The sequence below is a fragment of the Mobula hypostoma genome, chromosome 7 (genome assembly GCF_963921235.1).
Source record: "Mobula hypostoma chromosome 7, sMobHyp1.1, whole genome shotgun sequence".
Lineage (NCBI taxonomy): Eukaryota > Metazoa > Chordata > Chondrichthyes > Myliobatiformes > Myliobatidae > Mobula > Mobula hypostoma.
The window spans coordinates 115410057-115428153 of NC_086103.1; the positions used below are offsets into that span (position 1 = coordinate 115410057).

Sequence of the window (18097 nt, forward strand, 5' to 3'; positions counted from 1 at the left end):
TACACCTCTTTCTCAAATATCTTTTTCTGCTTATTATTTTTTTAAAAATGGCTTTTTATCACTTGACTGCCTTATTTTTGCTGCTAATTCAGTGGCCTCTAATGGAGAGGGTATTCTTTGATGATTTATTTTGTATGGTTCTTCACTGAAAGTACCTAGCAAATTTTTTGACGTTTCATTGTAGTATAAAATCTGCTATCCTGTTGTTCAGAAATACCAATGGGTGGGTATTTGGCCCCACATTCCTAGCAGTCATCTGCTCCCCCACACCTAAATCCAAAAACACTGGTTTTTCTGAATATTTTTTGCACTGTTATGAAAGAAAGTCTTAAAAAAAAACAAGTGTGAGAATATTAACTGGAGTAATTTCCAGTTTTAACAATATCGTTTACTGGGTACCACCAAAGTTTTATTGAAAATGCTGGAGAATCGGAGTTGCAGTGTATGTACTTGCTGTGCAGATCAAACTTACATATGCTGAGTTTGTGATTTGGTTACTTAATTAAACATCGAATATTTCAAATTTTGTTTTAATTAATTTGCTAGTTTTTTCTGCTTCTAAATAATTCATATTTATATGGTACAATGATACCTTTTTGAATTGCCAGGAGTATGCTATATATCACATTGGATTCTATTCTTGAAGTGATCTACTGCTTAAAACATAATTTTTTCAAACTCTAGCTACAAGGTATAAGTGACAAGTTAAGTACTGAGCCTATTAGAAAATGCTTTTTCCTTTCATCAGTGGGGGAATTATACAGTAGACTTTGAGTTCCTATCCAACCTGATGAGCAGTTGTATCTAATGTTTTTCTTTTAATATTGAAATTTTCAGAGTTATTTTATTTTATAGTATCTCTAACTAAATGAGCTGCTTTGGTTAAAAAATGTTTCAAAAATGATAGGCTATATTACCCTATCTTATTTCTCCTCTAAACAGGAGTGTCGCATAGCACATCCGGTCGTCAAGTGCACATATTGCAGAACTGAATTCCAACAAGAAAGGTACAGTGATGGTGATGTGTTTTTATTTAGTTCCATAATCTTTGAAATAGTAAATATTGCTGAATTACGGGTTTCTTATTTTATGCAGCAAAACCAACACAATATGCAAGAAATGTGCACAGAATGTGAAGCAGTTTGGAACAGTAAGTTGATGCAGCACTTTTTATTAGATAACACAGTTACTGGAATTTTCAAAATCATAATAAAGCAGAGTATGTCAATTGTGTTACTAATAAAGTTATTAGTACTTCACAATCAATGGTAAAAAGTATTTAGAAATTTCAGTAATATTTTGTAATATTCAAAAATCTAGTTTTTGAGTTTGAATGGGTTAAGCAGGTTTTCTTTGATTACTTCTGCTTATTTTTAATTTTGTTTTGTTTTTCTGTTTTCATTTCCCTTGTGTTCTATCTGCAAGTTATGTGAGAATTTTCGTGTTAATCTTGTTCTATAATTCAATCACCTGTGGTAATCAATCATAAAGTAGTTTTCCCTGCCAAAGGGTGTAGATAAAATTCCATTCCATAGGCATGATGTTTACTGAAGTACTGGTAGGCTGCTTTCACCTGCTGATCAAAAAGTAGAAGAAAAAAAATCACATGAAAGAAAAATTAAATTCTACCTCATTTTAAACTATTATTGAAAATGATCATTGTTGATCATTTAATTCCTGGAGGTATTTCATCTACAGAACAGATTTTCACCATTCTGCTGGATATTTTAGAAGTCACTTCCATGTGCAAGAAAATAGCATGATGATAATGATATAAATGTATTGTTTTCTAAGTTTGTTTGTGACTGACCCACCATCACTTATAAACTTCCAGAGATAACCATTTGCTACCACTGGTTTTATTTAAAGAAAAATATATTTGAGTTGCCTGAGATAATTATGTCTTTTTGATATATTCGTTTATATTTTCTTTTTCATTTTAAGTATTTTTGGTGTAATATTAAATTATAAACTTTAATTGTATCTTGCAACAATAACAACTATCAAAATGGTCTGTGTAGTATTTATCTACTGATTGCATATGATTTAGTATTTCCTTGTAAGAAAGCAAAATAATGTCTTAATGACAGAGAAATTCAGTGGTGTATAATTTGGTTTGCAAACATTATTGCATATTATCAATGGTAATAGTCATATTTTGCATTATGTCTCTTGAGTAACGCTGAGGCTATCAGTCTTCACTGTGTTCTAAGATCAAACGACCGTCCCTGGTGACCATGTTATATAGATGAATATACAAATCAATATGTTTTCCTTGGTCCATGATAACTTCTGCTGCACTGCTGTCAGACCTCTTTTAGATGTTCCTGAATTATTTCATATGCCTGATGACAGTAAGCCAAAAGCTCAGGAAAACAGCTAGAAGAGGTGGATTCTCACTTGTTCACCAGTAAATTAAGGCTGCATGTTCATGTATGGTAATACCGTTCTATTAATAGGAATAAAATACTTAAAATGCTTACTTTGGAACAGAAATCTGAATAATGTATCAAGTCAAATTGATGAAGCTTCTTGACAAAATATTAACTTAACTTAATCATGTAGTTTAAAGGAACCCAGACTCCCTTTTCCTGTAAAGTAAGGAATTATGTATTCCACATAACACTGATGTCCTGTAGGACTCTTCAAATCTGATTTGTCAGAAGAGAGAAGAATTGTGTGTCATCTTTTAGGACTCGGAGAACTTTTCAACTAAGGATTACTTGAGATGCCGTCCCTTTGATAATGTAAAAAAAAGTGCAGTTACTTTGTGCACAGGACGCTCCCACAGTCAACAACTTCAAATTTCATTTGTCCATTCTAGAAAAGGATTGTAGGTCTTTGTTTCAAGTGCTTAAATTAATAATTTGACCAATTTTCAAAGTATTGTATGATTTATTGTTGAATACATAGTTCTGTGGGTCTGGATGTTATGAAATTTTATTTGCCATTTTCACCTTCTTCTGAACTGAAGGGGGCTGTAAAGTGACACCCAAAACAAACTTCTTCTCTAGGAAATGTAAAATCATAGAAATAGTACAATACAAAGTAGGATATTTGGCTATAGGCCAATGTGTACACTTATACTGACAAATCAAACATTTAAATCTTTTTCTTTAACAATTCATTTTTTCCCTCTGTTCCTCTGTTTTTCTGTGTGCCCTCCAGTGTCAACCTGTTATAATTTCTCCACTGATGAAAGGAAAAAGCATTTTCTAATAGCATGAGCAGAAAATGAACAAAATTTTAAAACTGGAAAAAGCTGATTTTGCTCTCTCCCCCCCCCCACCAATAAATATCATATTTTATAAAATGCCATGCCAAAAAAATATAAATTACTAATTATGGATTTTTAAAATGCATAATTTACCCCAAATATTGACATTACTTCCAGGCTCCCAGTTATTAGATTATTCTACTTTGAGCACACTGTTTAATGCAAACCTGTTTCTACTTTTCCCTCCCAGCCGCCTTAGGCACTTGTAGGCATAATACTCATTTGCAAAGCATAATTTCCAGCAGGAAACCTAACATGGTTTCTGGTCTTATTTGTAATGTGCAGTCATTTATAGTCTTTCAATGCCAGATAACACATGCTACGTCTTGCCACATTAGGGATGTAGCTTTAAATTACTTAATGCCTAATTAACTCAGTTGGAGCTGATTTGAACTCCTGTGCCATTTGCATGCCTCTTCTTCACCTTTTCTAAATTAGAATGTATACCTATTCAGTTTGCAATTTCCACAGTTATTTTACTATTTTTGTTTATAGGAAAATAATCAGGCACTAGCTGTCCTTGCTTTCAATTATTTTGCAAAATAATTTAATGTCTGCTTATTTAAAACAATATTTTTTAATTCTCTGATAAGGAAGAAAGTCTTTGTTTTTTTGTGAATCTCAATATGAATCTGAGAAGTATTTCAGTGTGAAATATATATGTTAGAACTTTGGGAGATTGCTTTCTTTATCTCTTTTGCTATGGCTACCAGATAACCAATACAAAATCTTTAAAAGTACTGAAGAAGTACAGGATTTTGTTCCATTATCAGTGTTTTTTGTTTAAGCCATAATTTTATTTTTAATGCCTGCAGCCCAAACCCTGTCAATATTGTAACATCATAGCAGCCTTCATTGGCACCAAGTGTCAGCGTTGTACAAATTCAGAAAAGAAATATGGGCCTCCACAGACTTGTGAGCAGTGCAAACAACAGTGTGCCTTTGATCGAAAAGATGAGAGTCGACGAAAGGTAACGGAAGTGAGCAAAAGTTAATTTTTGTACATTTTAACTTTGAAGTATCTAATTTAGAAATTTTAAGATTTCTGTTTAAAATTGTAAATGTGAAAATAAGTTTTAAACTGCAAAGATTAATTTTTGCATTAGTTCATAGGGTGTTGACATCTTTGGCCATGACCGCATTTATTTCCAATCCTATTTGCCCTTAAACAGAAGAGGCTTTAAGTCTTGTATAGGCCACTGGTTAAAAGACAGAAGATTTTCTTCCCTGAATGAGTTTTGTGAACTAGATGGGCTTTTACAACAGCCTGAGAGTCTGATAGTTACTGAGATAAGCACTTGTTTTAAAATTTCAGATTTATTTAATCTGTCTGCCCACAGTTCTATTGGGGCAAGTGAAATTTGTCTTTAGATCAGTGGTCTAGAACTCTTGGTGCTATCCCTGTAAAACAACAATTTTGGTACTCTACTTCCCAGATACAATATTTTGCTGTTTATTCATAGATATAACTGTATGAATTTAATACAGTAAAAATATTTTATTATAACTTACCTACTATTCCTGTGTTTAAATGAAAACATTACACCATTTTAGAATAAGTGGATTGATAGAAAATTAAGACTGAAGTATTACATATTATTTGTTATAACTGAAATACTGTATCTTCAATTGAGCATTCCATCAATATGTATGTGACAGCACTAATGCGTGTGCACGACATATTCAGTAAGCCTGAATGGCTTAATGCTGTCTCACATTTGTTGTCGTAACTATTGGATGGAGTAAATATTATCCCATGGATAAAAACTATCGTAACTGAATTTGTCATGGTAGAAAATACTTCTTTTGCAGCTGATAATCTGCAAATTTTTCCACTTCTATTCCATCTAACAGTTGGTTCCAGTTGTACTTAATTGTTTCATTGTTTATGTTAATGGAAAAATTGAAAAGCTGTTTGTTTAAAAGCTCATTTATCCTGAAAGATGTTATACCTCAGTACTTCATTTTAAAATATAATTCATATATTTAGTAAATCCTGAGATTGAATTCACATTTGAACCCCTGGTATGATATTGTTAGTCTGAATCTGGAATTCATATTGCTAGCTGTATTACCATTGGCACTTGGGTTAGCCTTGACTTTTGAAGGCAGTGCTAAATAACTGGAGGAAAAGTATATCAAGTACTTGGTGTTTTTCAGAAACTTAAAAAGTTGAATATTTGGAAATGAATGATAGATGATTTGTTTAGTTGATGTGTATGCATGGAAACTGTAAATCCATGTTTTTTTCCTTCATTCCTGAAAATTTTACTATTTTTTTGAAAAATTTGCAACATTTCATTAGTATTGTATCAATGTAAAAAAAAAGGTAACAACATTTTAAAATTACTAATATGTTTGCATATCTAGCTGAAACAAATTGGTTGCAAAAATTCTTATTTAAAAGCAGGAAATTTTGCAATTTGCGTTTGAAGTTATGGCGAACTCTCTTACATTCAAGAGATTGCATTTTTCTAAAATGACAAGGTGTATATCAGATAAACCATTTTCTCACCCCATTTTGCCACGGTTTGTTTTATAAAGGTTGATGGGAAATTGCTGTGTTGGCTTTGTACACTTTCCTATAAGCGTGTTCTGCAGAAAACAAAAGAACAGAGAAAAAACTTGGGTTCGCACTCCTCATCATCTTCAGCTTCACTGCCTGAGAAAGACCTCTCAAAACATCACCACAGTACTAATCGTCACAAGTGAGTGCCATTAAATATCATAATGCTTCTGTTGCATGGCCACATTATTATATTACCTCTCTTCAGTTATTGTCTTGAAATTTTGTCTTGTAGCATAACATTTTATGTGCACCATACAATGGATTTTTGTTTTAGAACCTGATTGTTAAATGTGATTAGTGGTTTGAGAAACGTCCTTGTTTTCTTTCAGTATTCTCCATTTGCCATCTAGTCTTTAAGTTTTCCCACACAATGTCTGTCTGCACTATAGAATAATACAGCTTTGAGTCTTTCAGGGCCCTCCCACATGAAACTTCTATAACTTGCATTTCAATTTCTACCCCATCATCCTTTTAGACATTACTTTCTTAGCTTTTGCAAAATTTGAAATCCTATCTGAACCTCTACTTAAATTGCATGAAGTTCAAATAATTGTATTGGTGTTAGAGACAAGGTGTCAACATTGTGGAAAATTAATGTTAACATTTTATTAGTAGCATTAATTTATGCCTTTAATTGATGTATTCATTTTAGGTGGGAGGGCAAAGTTGCTTAAACTGCATCAATATTTTTAAGTATTTTACTTGACAAAAATTGAGTTGTATTTTACTGCAAGAAAACTAGTTACTGCCCTCTGTCAGCGATCTGTCATGATTCACAAGTGAGGGCCAGGGAATGAGTGAGGACCAGAGATTTGAGAGGGAAAGTATGGGTTGAGGGAAGTTTTGTTTTTTTTTTCACTCATTTGCTTCCAGGCAATGGACAATGTTGGAATTGCTCAGACTCATGGGCAATATAACTTCTCCTGTTGTGTGAAAAATGTTGAAAATCTTTACTTAAGTTGGGCCTTAATCATCTTAAAAGCTTTACATTATAGGACCTTGAAAGGCATATAGTTCTAACCAAAAAATTAAAATAACATTTTAAAGAATAATCTTAAAGACAATGTGCATATAAATCCTTTCTATGTTCAAATTCATATTTAACATCCCATGTTAATGTTGACTTAATTGCAAAAAATCCATTTTTATTATAAGATTGCATGTTGTATGTTTTTAATAGAATGTTACAAATGGATATATTTTGCTACATTAGTTATGTAGAATATTTTAGCAAAATACACCCAATAAGAAATTTAAGGAAAATAAATTGGGCTGAAAACCAATTTTACTTGATTCATGTATGTTGTATTTGATTTGGTAAAAGTGTTATTTTGTTCTCTTAGCTCTTTTCATTGCAGAGAATTCCCTTATAATCCTTACTGTATCCCTAGATACACCCTATCTTCCCTCCTGACCTCCATAATGGGCATCCAGATTGCAGCAAAATTGAGTGCTAACAATGCAAGTATAGCTGGCTCCAAACTTATAAAAGAGATCTGGATTGTGTCAATCTTCAGACCTTTCAGCTTCCTAAGCCCCTTCTCCTTAGTAATAGCAACTACACTCAATTCTGCCCTCTGACAGTCTTGAATTTCTGGAATGCTGCTTGTATCTTCTATAGTGAAGACTGACGCAAAATGCTTATTCAGTTCATTCGCCATTTCTCTCTTTCCCATTACTGCCTCTCCATGTCATTTTCCTGTGGTATGATATCCACTATTGCTTCTCTTTACTTTTTATATGTATATCTGAAAAAGCATCCTCTTTTCTATTATTGGGTAACTTGCCTTCTTATTTCATCTTCTCTCGTGTTTGCTGTTGGTTTTTAAAAGCTTCACACTACTTTTTTCTGTATTGTATGCCATCTCTTTTGCTGTTGTGCAGTATTTGACTTGTCAGCCTCAGTTGCCTCATGCTCCCTTTAGAATGCTGTTTTTTTGCAATATAACTACCTGACCCTTCTGAATTGCTCCCAGAAACTCCAAATACTGACGTTCTCCCATCATTCCTGCTAGTGTTTTCTTCCAATCAACTTACACCAGCTCCTCTCTCATGCCTCTGAAGTTATCGTTACTCAACTGTAATACCAATCATCCAATTTTAGCTTCTTCCTCAGACTGCAGGGTGAATTCTATCATGCTATGATCACTGCTTTTTACCTTAAGCTCCCTAATCAAATCTGCTTCATTACACAACACCCAATCCAGTATTCCCTTTTTGGTTTTTGATAGGGTGGAGACTGGGACAGGTAGAATGATATGTGATGGTACTGGTTGAAAGAGGGTAGTGGTGAAAGCTCTTGGCGGGCGGGGAGGGGGGGAATGTTACCTGGTCAGTGGCATTTCTACATTTGTCTTCTTTAATAAAGAATTTTCTGGAAAATAGCGAAGACTTGCCCCTTTATCTTTCAGAATCAGCAGCTTAAGTCCAGAGCAACAGCATGGAGTATGGAAAATGAGGTAACTATTTAGTTGTTCTGTTTAAAAATGAAATATTCTTACTTTCATATTTTTAGTCACATTTGTACTGTACATTTCTACCTCCTTGGAATGTTTGAGTTGTTTTATGTCATTACCTATTCATTGCTCAGTTGATAATAAGCCATGTAGCATACTCCGTAGCATAGTAAAGTTTAAAAAAAAGCTTTATCTCCTTTTTAAAAATGCTGCATTGTGTGACTGCCAGATAATTGGAATGAAATTGTCTTTGTCTCTTAGCTGTTGGGATCTTGATTGAAATCATGTGAGTGTTCTGCATGGACCTGTTTATAATTTAGCTTTATTTGTTCGTCATTGGTTTAAGTGGCAAAATTAAATGGTGCAAACTTTCTAGAATGGATGGCATTATAATAAACAAAATAAAAGATGGGTTGTTAGGATAGTGCTTTGAGGAGTTGCTTTGTTTTATCCAACTGGAGCTAATTTGCTCCTAACCATGATCAAAGCAACACTTAAAATACAAATACCCTGAACATACTGCATAATAACATTAACCAACAAAATTTGATACTCGGAGCCGTGCAACACAGAATAGCCCTCAGTGATCAGATACCCATTTATGTTAACGTTTCCTTGCACTGCTTAGTATTGTAGGACTAAGATGAGTGGAGTTTGGTCGTTGTTAGCAAAGTTTTTTTTAAAAAAAGTAAGGTAGAAATTTGGGGTTGGAGTTCCAAAGTTGGTATGTAGGCAAAGCTGTCAGAAGTAGAAACATTTACAATATACAAGGGGACAAAAGTGGAGTTGTGCAGAGAGTTTGAAGCATTGTAGAGATTACAGGGGTTGAATGATGCAGATCTAGTAGGGGTTTGAAAATATGATATATTTACGTTTGTAGTAGATGAAAATGTATTTGACTTCCTTAGTGAGCATTAAGAAATGGTTAGCAGTTTTGGATAAATTCCAGTTTATGATGGACAGAAGATGGAATACCAACCAAGAAATTATTGGAATAGACCAGTTAAAATTTCAAAAGCAGATAAAATGAGGTGGGGTTAAGATTTACAAAGCTATGGAGTTAAAAGTAGATTACTTTGGTGTTAGCGAAGATATGGTATCATTAGATGAAGTTAATAATGCAAAAATTGAGCTTTCTAAGTGGAATATTATTAATTTAAATCAGCTATAATTGTTACTGAACTTCAAATTCATTTGAATACTATTTTAAGTTTGATGTTTAACGAGTCTGCATAGAATTATTTTTATATGTACTGTTTAAATATACTTCAAATAATACATGTAGGAATTGAAGGGGCACATTCAAAATTTCAACCACTTTATTTATGGTTACGTTTCACTTGATTGAAATTGAGATGTTTGAGTGGAATTTCTCTGTGATTTGTGTGTTTTAATACATTGGAGCTAAGCAGTTTTGTTTTGTAAGTGGGTGTATATCCTATTGGACTAAAAGGCTTCTGTTTAGTATAAGATTAATAGGTTTAGATTTTTTGATCAATTTCCTTTTTTAAAGTAGTACCTGCCTTAGTTGCAGTTTAGTTTCATTCTGTGAGGACTCATTGTCGATGTGCTTAACCATTGCCTGAGCACATGTTGCAACAGGTTATATGTGCTTTTTTCCAGCTACTGCTGTGAAACTAAGTTCAGTGGATGAATAGCCTCCAGCAGATGGCATAGCCGGACCAAAGATATTTGGCTTAAAGACATTAAATGCAATCCATGAAGATTAAATATACATCCAAATTTGCTCTCTAATCTCCACAGAAATATAAAGGAAGATATCTACATTTGTTGATATCTGAGTTAGTCCTTGTTTCAATGTTTTATGCTTTAGAGTTGCTGGTAATAGACGGCTTGGGCGCAGCCATGACAATAAGAACAAGAAGAGTAGGTTACGGGCAGCATAGTGCCCATAGAACGGAGCTTCTTCATATTCCCAAAGCATGAAGCAGAATAACAAGGGCATCAGAGATACTTGTATAGGGTAGGTATTCAAACAAGTTCAATTTAGTGGGGCAGATTTGGCAGATTTCAGATTGTTTGTTAACTTGTAAGCACATGATTCATATTACTGTGTCAAAATGAAATATGTTTTCTGGAGTCATAGTACTCTTAGTTAGCCAATAGTGTGCCAATATTTTCAGGGTGTCCAGGGAGAGTAATATCTTAGAAATTTGTAGCAGACATAAATAAATGCTCCTGGTTTTAATATACTAGCAATTTCATACTTTCTCTCATTCAGCAACACTTAGAAGAAATTAAGCAAGTGTGTTATAGAAGATTGTAGAAGATACTGAAGTAATTTTCAGTTGGCAGAGCTTAATTGATAAGTTGTCCAATTGGAACCAGAATTGGTATCTCTTAATTCTTCCATACCATCGGAGTAGATTTCAGATTCTACTGCTCCAAGACCATTTACCATCCAGTTCAAATACCTGAAACCACCTTCCATCGATGTAGTTGCCAGAACCTGGCACTCTCTTTCATAACTCCTGTAACAACACTGCCATTCTACTTGCATCTCATTCTACCCATTTTTTTTAATGAGTTTAATGAGGAACAACTTTATACCTGAGACTTCTGTTGCTTTCCATTATTCATTAAAAGTCTCACTTTCCCAATCTCATGGATAGCTGTCCTCTTCCAATTTGCTATCAACAGATTCTGTAACTGCAGCTTTTTCTGCTCTTTCCTTCTTTTAGTATTTTCTTATTTCTTGTTTATTATAGTTTTCCCATTTCCGTATTGAACTCCTCACGTTCAATTTCTTTGGAAGCAAATTTTTTCATTTCACTTAGAGCCTCATAACATTAAGTTTTGTGACAAGTTTACTGCACTCAATTAACAGTTACCAAACTTTATCCATTAAATAAAAGGATGGAAAACTGGGCAAACTTCAGAGCATCTGCAATTCCATTTGGTGTCAGAATTATAAAATCTGCCAAGTGATTCAACTTTTTGTCTGTTGACATATACTGTAATATTTTACAGCTTTCATTTTTATTACCACAGACCTTTAAAACCTAATAAGAAGTATTAAATTTTTCCATTTGAATCTGTATAATTTTTGTTTTCTTTTTAGTATTGCTATTCCCTTATCTTAAAATATGCTACATTGATGTTGCATTATTACAGTTCCTTATTGAATACAATAAATGTGTAGCTATGTTCGTTATGAGTCCTAAATTGAAACTAGCATTAATACTTCCAAGTGTTAATAAGCAATGTCAAATTGTCATACTATAATGCAGTTTAACTTTGTTATTATGTGTGAAGCTTTTATTAGGTTTGTACTAATATTCAATATCTTATAACACATTATGAATACATTTTGAAGATTTACAAATTATTGGTTGATACAACTAAAGTTTGTTAACTTGACTGCTTCCTTAGACGAGAAGCATCCACTCTACACTGACAAGCTCTTGACTGAAATGTATTCTCTGTTACTTTTGATATATGTGGAAGTAATATTTTTCTTTGGAAAATATTAACATAGACACTGATAAAATGGCTATTTCCTGATTATATTGGGATTTAGTGGCTGAGTAGGGAATGCTCTTCCAGCTATTTTTGTTAGAGCTGCAAGAGAAGTCCTAACTTTGTAAAGTTCAGAAGCTTGCAATGAAATCTAAATCTTAATTAGGTACACTAAAATAAAAACATGATATCCGTAATGCATTCATGTGATAAATTGATTTTTAGATGTCATTTTGATGTGCTTTGACCAGTGATTATAAGTAAGCACAGAATTTTGATTGATAGCTTCATACTGATTATATTAAAATTGGCTCCTTGTTTGCTGTGAGGTTACTAGTATCCATAATGTGTTGATCCATAGTTAACAGTGATCTTCTGCTCACCTTAACCTTATTTTTCATCTCCCTGGTATCATGGGAAGAGATGGGAACTACCTCACAGCAGGCCACAATGTGGTTTGAGGTCTTATTATTTTAGAATAAATCCTCTTAAGATGCAGAGGCATAAAATAACTTTTTCTTCCCAGAACAGGGTGACCTAGGATTTGAATCCCTTTTTATACCAGCTGGATTTGAATGTCCTTAATTCACAGTTGGTTTTAGATGGGCATCAAGAGGTTTTCCTGAGTTAGAATCTGAGTTGTTAACTTCATGTTAAACAACAAATACAGATTTACAGCTGTCCAATGAATGGAGCTATAAAATGGAATTATTGAGTCCATTCTTCAGTGCTGTGAGAGTCCATATTTTAGTATTACCTCCTGAGACTAATTTTACAATTTTCAGCAACTTTTAGTCATATTTAATTAAGTTTACTGTAGCTTATTGGCTCTTTGTTCTGCCTGTATTTTTGGAGTAAGGTCAACCATGATGTTATGTAAGAGTTGTTAATATGTTAAATATTCCCTATTGCTTGCAGCCATAAGTCATCATCAACTAGTATTCAAAATGAAGCTCCAAAGAAGAAGCCAAAACTTGAAACAAAACCCTCTAATGGAGACAGGTAAACTATATCGCTGTTTATTTATTCAAATTAATTTTTTAAATCATATCTCTGCCGCTCACTGCATCTCTTTTCCTCTCTGGCAATTAACAACACTGTCCTTTTTCCCCACCCCTTTCCCCCCTCCCCTTGGCTCTTATCAGAGCTGATTAGATCAAAATTCTCAAAGTAAATGTATTATCTATGTACAGATACATCACAATATGCAATTATGAGATTTATTTTCTTGCGTGCATACTTAAGAAATCCATAATAGTATCAGTGAAAGACTGCACCAACTTGGACGTGCAAAAGACAACAAGCTATCAAATACAAATATCTAGAACATGAGATGAACAGTTCTTGAAAATGAGTCAATGGGTTGTTGGAACATTTCAATGACGGGGCAAGTGAAGTTATCCCCTTTGGTTCAAGAGCCTGATGGTTGAAAAGTAATAACTGTTCCTGAACCTGGTGTGAGACTCCTGTACCACTTTCCTGATGGCAGCAGCAAGAACAGAGCATGTCCTGGCTGTCCTCTTGTAGATACATTTTTATTTTTGGCAATTAGTAATCAGTTTCAGTGTGCTTTACCTGCAAAGGTATTGCCTCGTGTTCTGATTTGTTTTAAATGCAGGTTCCCCTTTACCCTTATTCATTGTTGTAATAATTTCACCTACCTAGTGTTTGCAGGTCCTTGGCATTTCATCAAAGTACTTTTCGATCTATTGTCATAACCTTCTCAGCTTTCTCACTATCACCATTATGTGATCTCTATAACTTCTTCCAACCAAATGTGTGTGGAAAGCCCAGAAGGATTCCAGTTACCAATAAATGACAATTACTTTCTTTCACAACTTAATTGGGTGTTATGTTAGTCATACTGTTAGAAATTGATCCCATTACCTTGGAACACTGTAGAAATAGTTCATACTATTGTTGGGAGTGATCTGTACAATATCTTTATGAGCACGCAGTAAAATATGTTGCTTGACTTGATGCATAAGTTGATTTGATTAAGGTGTATAAATACTCGCCATCTACCCAGTCCTTTTGTTCATCAGTGTGCCAGCCTGAAATTTGGGATTTGAAGTGATCGCACTTCACTTCAAAGAACAGGTGGTGAGTGCCTGTTTCAAGAGTCTCACCACCTGGACAATTACTGTCCAATGATATTGAACAATATCATCTTTCCCATTACAAATCCATTTAATACTTTGTTTTTCACTTAACGAATGAGGTGTTACTCATATTCTGCTACACAAAAATGATCAGAAAACATTCCTATATAGATCAATAAAATAAGTTGGAGTGTGTCAGCTTTCTTTCCATCTAGCATTGTTGTAGCTGTGGAAACAAAATAACTGGACATTAATGGAGACTCAAGCAACACACATCAAAGTTGCTGGTGAACACAGCAGGCCAGGCAGCATCTGTAGGAATGGAGACTTTTAGGATTGTTGTTTGATCTGACTTTTTGTATCATTCGTAATGGCTTTTACACTGAATGATTATGCTCCTTATTAATAGTTTTTAATAGTAAATTGTCCTAATAGCTGCCACCCATTTGAGGTGGTTGGTGGGTGGGGGCGAGGGGTGGTTACTATTACAAAAGCCTTGGGTCAAGCAAATATAGGGAGCTAGGAAGGAAGCGAAAAATCAGGGCCTCAATGATGGCCATCTCTGTATTGTTGTTTGTACCATACGCCACTGAGGGTAAGGATTTGATGATATGGCAGATGACTATGTGGCTTATGAATTGGTGCAAGGGGCAGGTTTTCAGATTTGTGATTCATTGGGATCTCTTCTGGGGGAGCTATGACCTGTACAAAAGAGATGGGTTACACTTGATCTCGGGAGGGACCAATGTCATTGCGAGCACATTTGCTAGAGCTGTTGGGGTGGATTTAAACTAGGTTGGCAGGGGTCTGTGAACCTGAGTGTTAGATCAGATGATGGAGCAGTTGGACAAAGCTAGATCCAATGTGTAGAGATACTGTGAGGAAGGATAGACAGTGGATAGAACATAAATTCATGCAGTCAGTTGGTTGGGATGAAATGTGTTTACTTTAATGCGAGCAAGGGTGATGAACATAGAAGATAGATCAGAACATGGAACAACAACATTGTGGCGGGAGTAGCTGCTGGATCTTCTGGGATTCAGATGTTTCAAAATGGACAGAGAGGGAGGCATCACAGCTCCAGAATGGGAGGACATCATGGAGGGATGATCTGCTGAGTCAGTGTGGGTGGAACTCAGAAATAGGAAGGGAGCAATCACTCTGTAAGGAATATTCTATCTACCCCACTGTCCACCCCTCCCGCCACCCCAATACAACAGGGACAGTGCAGAGCAGATCGCTATTTTGGAAAAGTGCAAAAATAACAGGATTGTTGTCATGGATAACTTCAACTTGCTTAAAGTTGATTAGCACCTCCTCAGTGCAGGATGTTTAATGGGGTAGAATTTATTAGTTATGTCCAGGAAGGATTCCTGACGTAATATGGACGGCCAGTAGAGAGGCCATACTGGATCTGCTGCAAGGCAACTCAGTGGGTGAGCATTTCAGAGATGATGACCACAACTCCCTGAACTTTAGGACAAGAATAAGGGAAAAGTATTTAATTGGGGGAGGGTTGATTATGATGCTATTAGCCAGAAGCTTAGGTACAAAAAGGACGGGTTACACTTAAATCCTAGGGGGACCAATATCCTGGCAGGGAGATTAGCGGGGGCTACTGAGGTGACTTTAAACTAGAATGGTTGGGGGGGTGGGAATCAAATTAAAGCGGCTAGGTGTGAGGAGGTTAGTTCACAACAGAGGGATGGGAACCAGTGCAGAGAGACAGAGGGGTGTAAAGTGAGCGTAGAAGCAAAAAGTACAAAGGGGAAAAGTAAAAGTGGCAGGCCGACAAATCCAGTGCAAGCATTAAAAAGGGCTAAGAGAGTTGTAAAAGAGCGCCTGAAGGCTTTATGTGTCAATGCAAGGAGCATTCGTAATAAGGTGGATGAATTGAAAGTGCAGATTGTCATTAATGATTATGATATAGTTGGGATCACAGAGACATGGCTCCAGGGTGACCAGGGATGGGAGCTCAACGTTCAGGGATATTCAATATTCAGGAGGGATAGACATGAAGGAAGGGGAGGTGGGGTGGCGTTGCTGGTTAAAAAAGAGATTAACGCAATAGAAAGGAAGGACATAAGCCGGGAAGATGTGGAATCGATATGGGTAGAGCTGCGTAACACTAAGGGGCAGAAGACGCTGGTGGGAGTTGTGTACAGGCCACCTAACAGTAGTGGTGAGGTCGGAGATGGTATTAAACAGGAAATTAGAAATGTGTGCAATAAAGGAACAGCAGTTATAATGGGTGACTTCAATCTACATGTAGACTGGGTGAACCAAATTGGTAAAGGTGCTGAGGAAGAGGATTTCTTGGAATGTATGCGGGATGGTTTTTTGAACCAACATGTCGAGGAACCGACTAGAGAGCAGGCTATTCTGGACTGGGTTTTGAGCAATGAGGAAGGGTTAATTAGCGATCTTGTCGTGAGAGGCCCCTTGGGTAAGAGTGACCATAATATGGTGGAATTCTTCATTAACATGGAGAGTGACGTAGTTAATTCAGAAACAAAGGTTCTGAACTTAAAGAGAGGTAACTTTGAAGGTATGAGACGTGAATTAGCTAAGATAGACTGGCAAATGACACTTCAAGGATTGACGGTGGATATGCAATGGCAGGCATTTAAAGGTTGCATGGATGAACTACAACAATTGTTCATCCCAGTTTGGCAAAAGAATAAATCAAGGAAGGTAGTGCACCCGTGGCTGACAAGAGAAATTAGGGATAGTATCAATTCCAAAGAAGTAGCATACAAATTAGCCAGAGAAAGTGGCTCACCTGAGGACTGGGAGAAATTCAGAGTTCAGCAGAGGAGGACAAAGGGCTTAATTAGGAAGGAGAAAAAAGATTATGAGAGAAAACTGGCAGAGAACATAAAAACGGACTGTAAAAGCTTTTATAGATATGTAAAAAGGAAAAGACTGATAAAGACAAATGTAGGTCCCCTGCAAACAGAAACAGGTGAATTGATTATGGGGAGCAAGGACATGGCAGACCAATTGAATAATTACTTTGGTTCTGTCTTCACTAAGGAGGACATAAATAATCTTCCAGAAATAGTAAGGGACAGAGGGTCCAGTGAGATGGAGGAACTGAGCGAAATACATGTTAGTAGGGAAGTGGTGTTAGGTAAATTGAAGGGATTGAAGGCAGATAAATCCCCAGGGCCAGATGGTCTGCATCCCAGAGTGCTTAAGGAAGTGGCCCAAGAAATAGTGGATGCATTAGTGATAATTTTTCAAAACTCGTTAGATTCTGGACTAGTTCCTGAGGATTGGAGGGTGGCTAATGTAACCCCACTTTTTAAAAAAGGAGGGAGAGAGAAACCGGGGAATTATAGACCGGTTAGCCTAACGTCGGTGGTGGGGAAACTGCTGGAGTCAGTTATCAAGGATGTGATAACAGCACATTTGGAAAGCGGTGAAATGATCGGACAAAGTCAGCATGGATTTGTGAAAGGAAAATCATGTCTGACGAATCTCATAGAATTTTTTGAGGATGTAACTAGTAGAGTGGATAGGGGAGAACCAGTGGATGTGGTATATTTGGATTTTCAAAAGGCTTTTGACAAGGTCCCACACAGGAGATTAGTGTGCAAACTTAAAGCACATGGTATTGGGGGTAAGGTATTGGTGTGGGTGGAGAATTGGTTAGCAGACAGGAAGCAAAGAGTGGGAATAAACGGGACCTTTTCAGAATGGCAGGCGGTGACTAGTGGAGTACCGCAAGGCTCAGTGCTGGGACCCCAGTTGTTTACAATATATATTAATGACTTGGATGAGGGAATTAAATGCAGCATCTCCAAGTTTGCGGATGACACGAAGCTGGGTGGCAGTGTTAGCTGTGAGGAGGATGCTAAGAGGATGCAGGGTGACTTGGATAGGTTGGGTGAGTGGGCAAATTCATGGCAGATGCAATTTAATGTGGATAAATGTGAAGTTATCCACTTTGGTGGCAAAAATAGGAAAACAGATTATTATCTGAATGGTGGCTGATTAGGAAAAGGGGAGGTACAACGAGACCTGGGTGTCATTATACACCAGTCATTGAAAGTGGGCATGCAGGTACAGCAGGCGGTGAAAAAGGCGAACGGTATGCTGGCATTTATAGCGAGAGGATTCGAGTACAGGAGCAGGGAGGTACTACTGCAGTTGTACAAGGCCTTGGTGAGACCACACCTGGAGTATTGTGTGCAGTTTTGGTCCCCTA

The 18097-nt window shown here is 36.0% G+C and overlaps 1 protein-coding gene across 2 annotated transcripts in view; it reads left to right on the forward strand.

The window, feature by feature from the left end:
- Positions 1-18097, forward strand: part of fam76b (family with sequence similarity 76 member B) — a 40054-nt gene that overhangs the window by 7007 nt on the left and 14950 nt on the right. Inside the window, exons 2-7 of one of the 2 annotated variants that reach the window (XM_063053829.1) lie at positions 943-1007; positions 1096-1150; positions 4093-4257; positions 5822-5985; positions 8258-8305; positions 12701-12784. In XM_063053829.1, the coding sequence (XP_062909899.1) occupies positions 943-1007; positions 1096-1150; positions 4093-4257; positions 5822-5985; positions 8258-8305; positions 12701-12784 (581 nt within the window). The remainder of the gene's footprint in view (positions 1-942; positions 1008-1095; positions 1151-4092; positions 4258-5821; positions 5986-8257; positions 8306-12700; positions 12785-18097) is intronic. The other variant, XM_063053830.1, reaches the window with a different exon arrangement.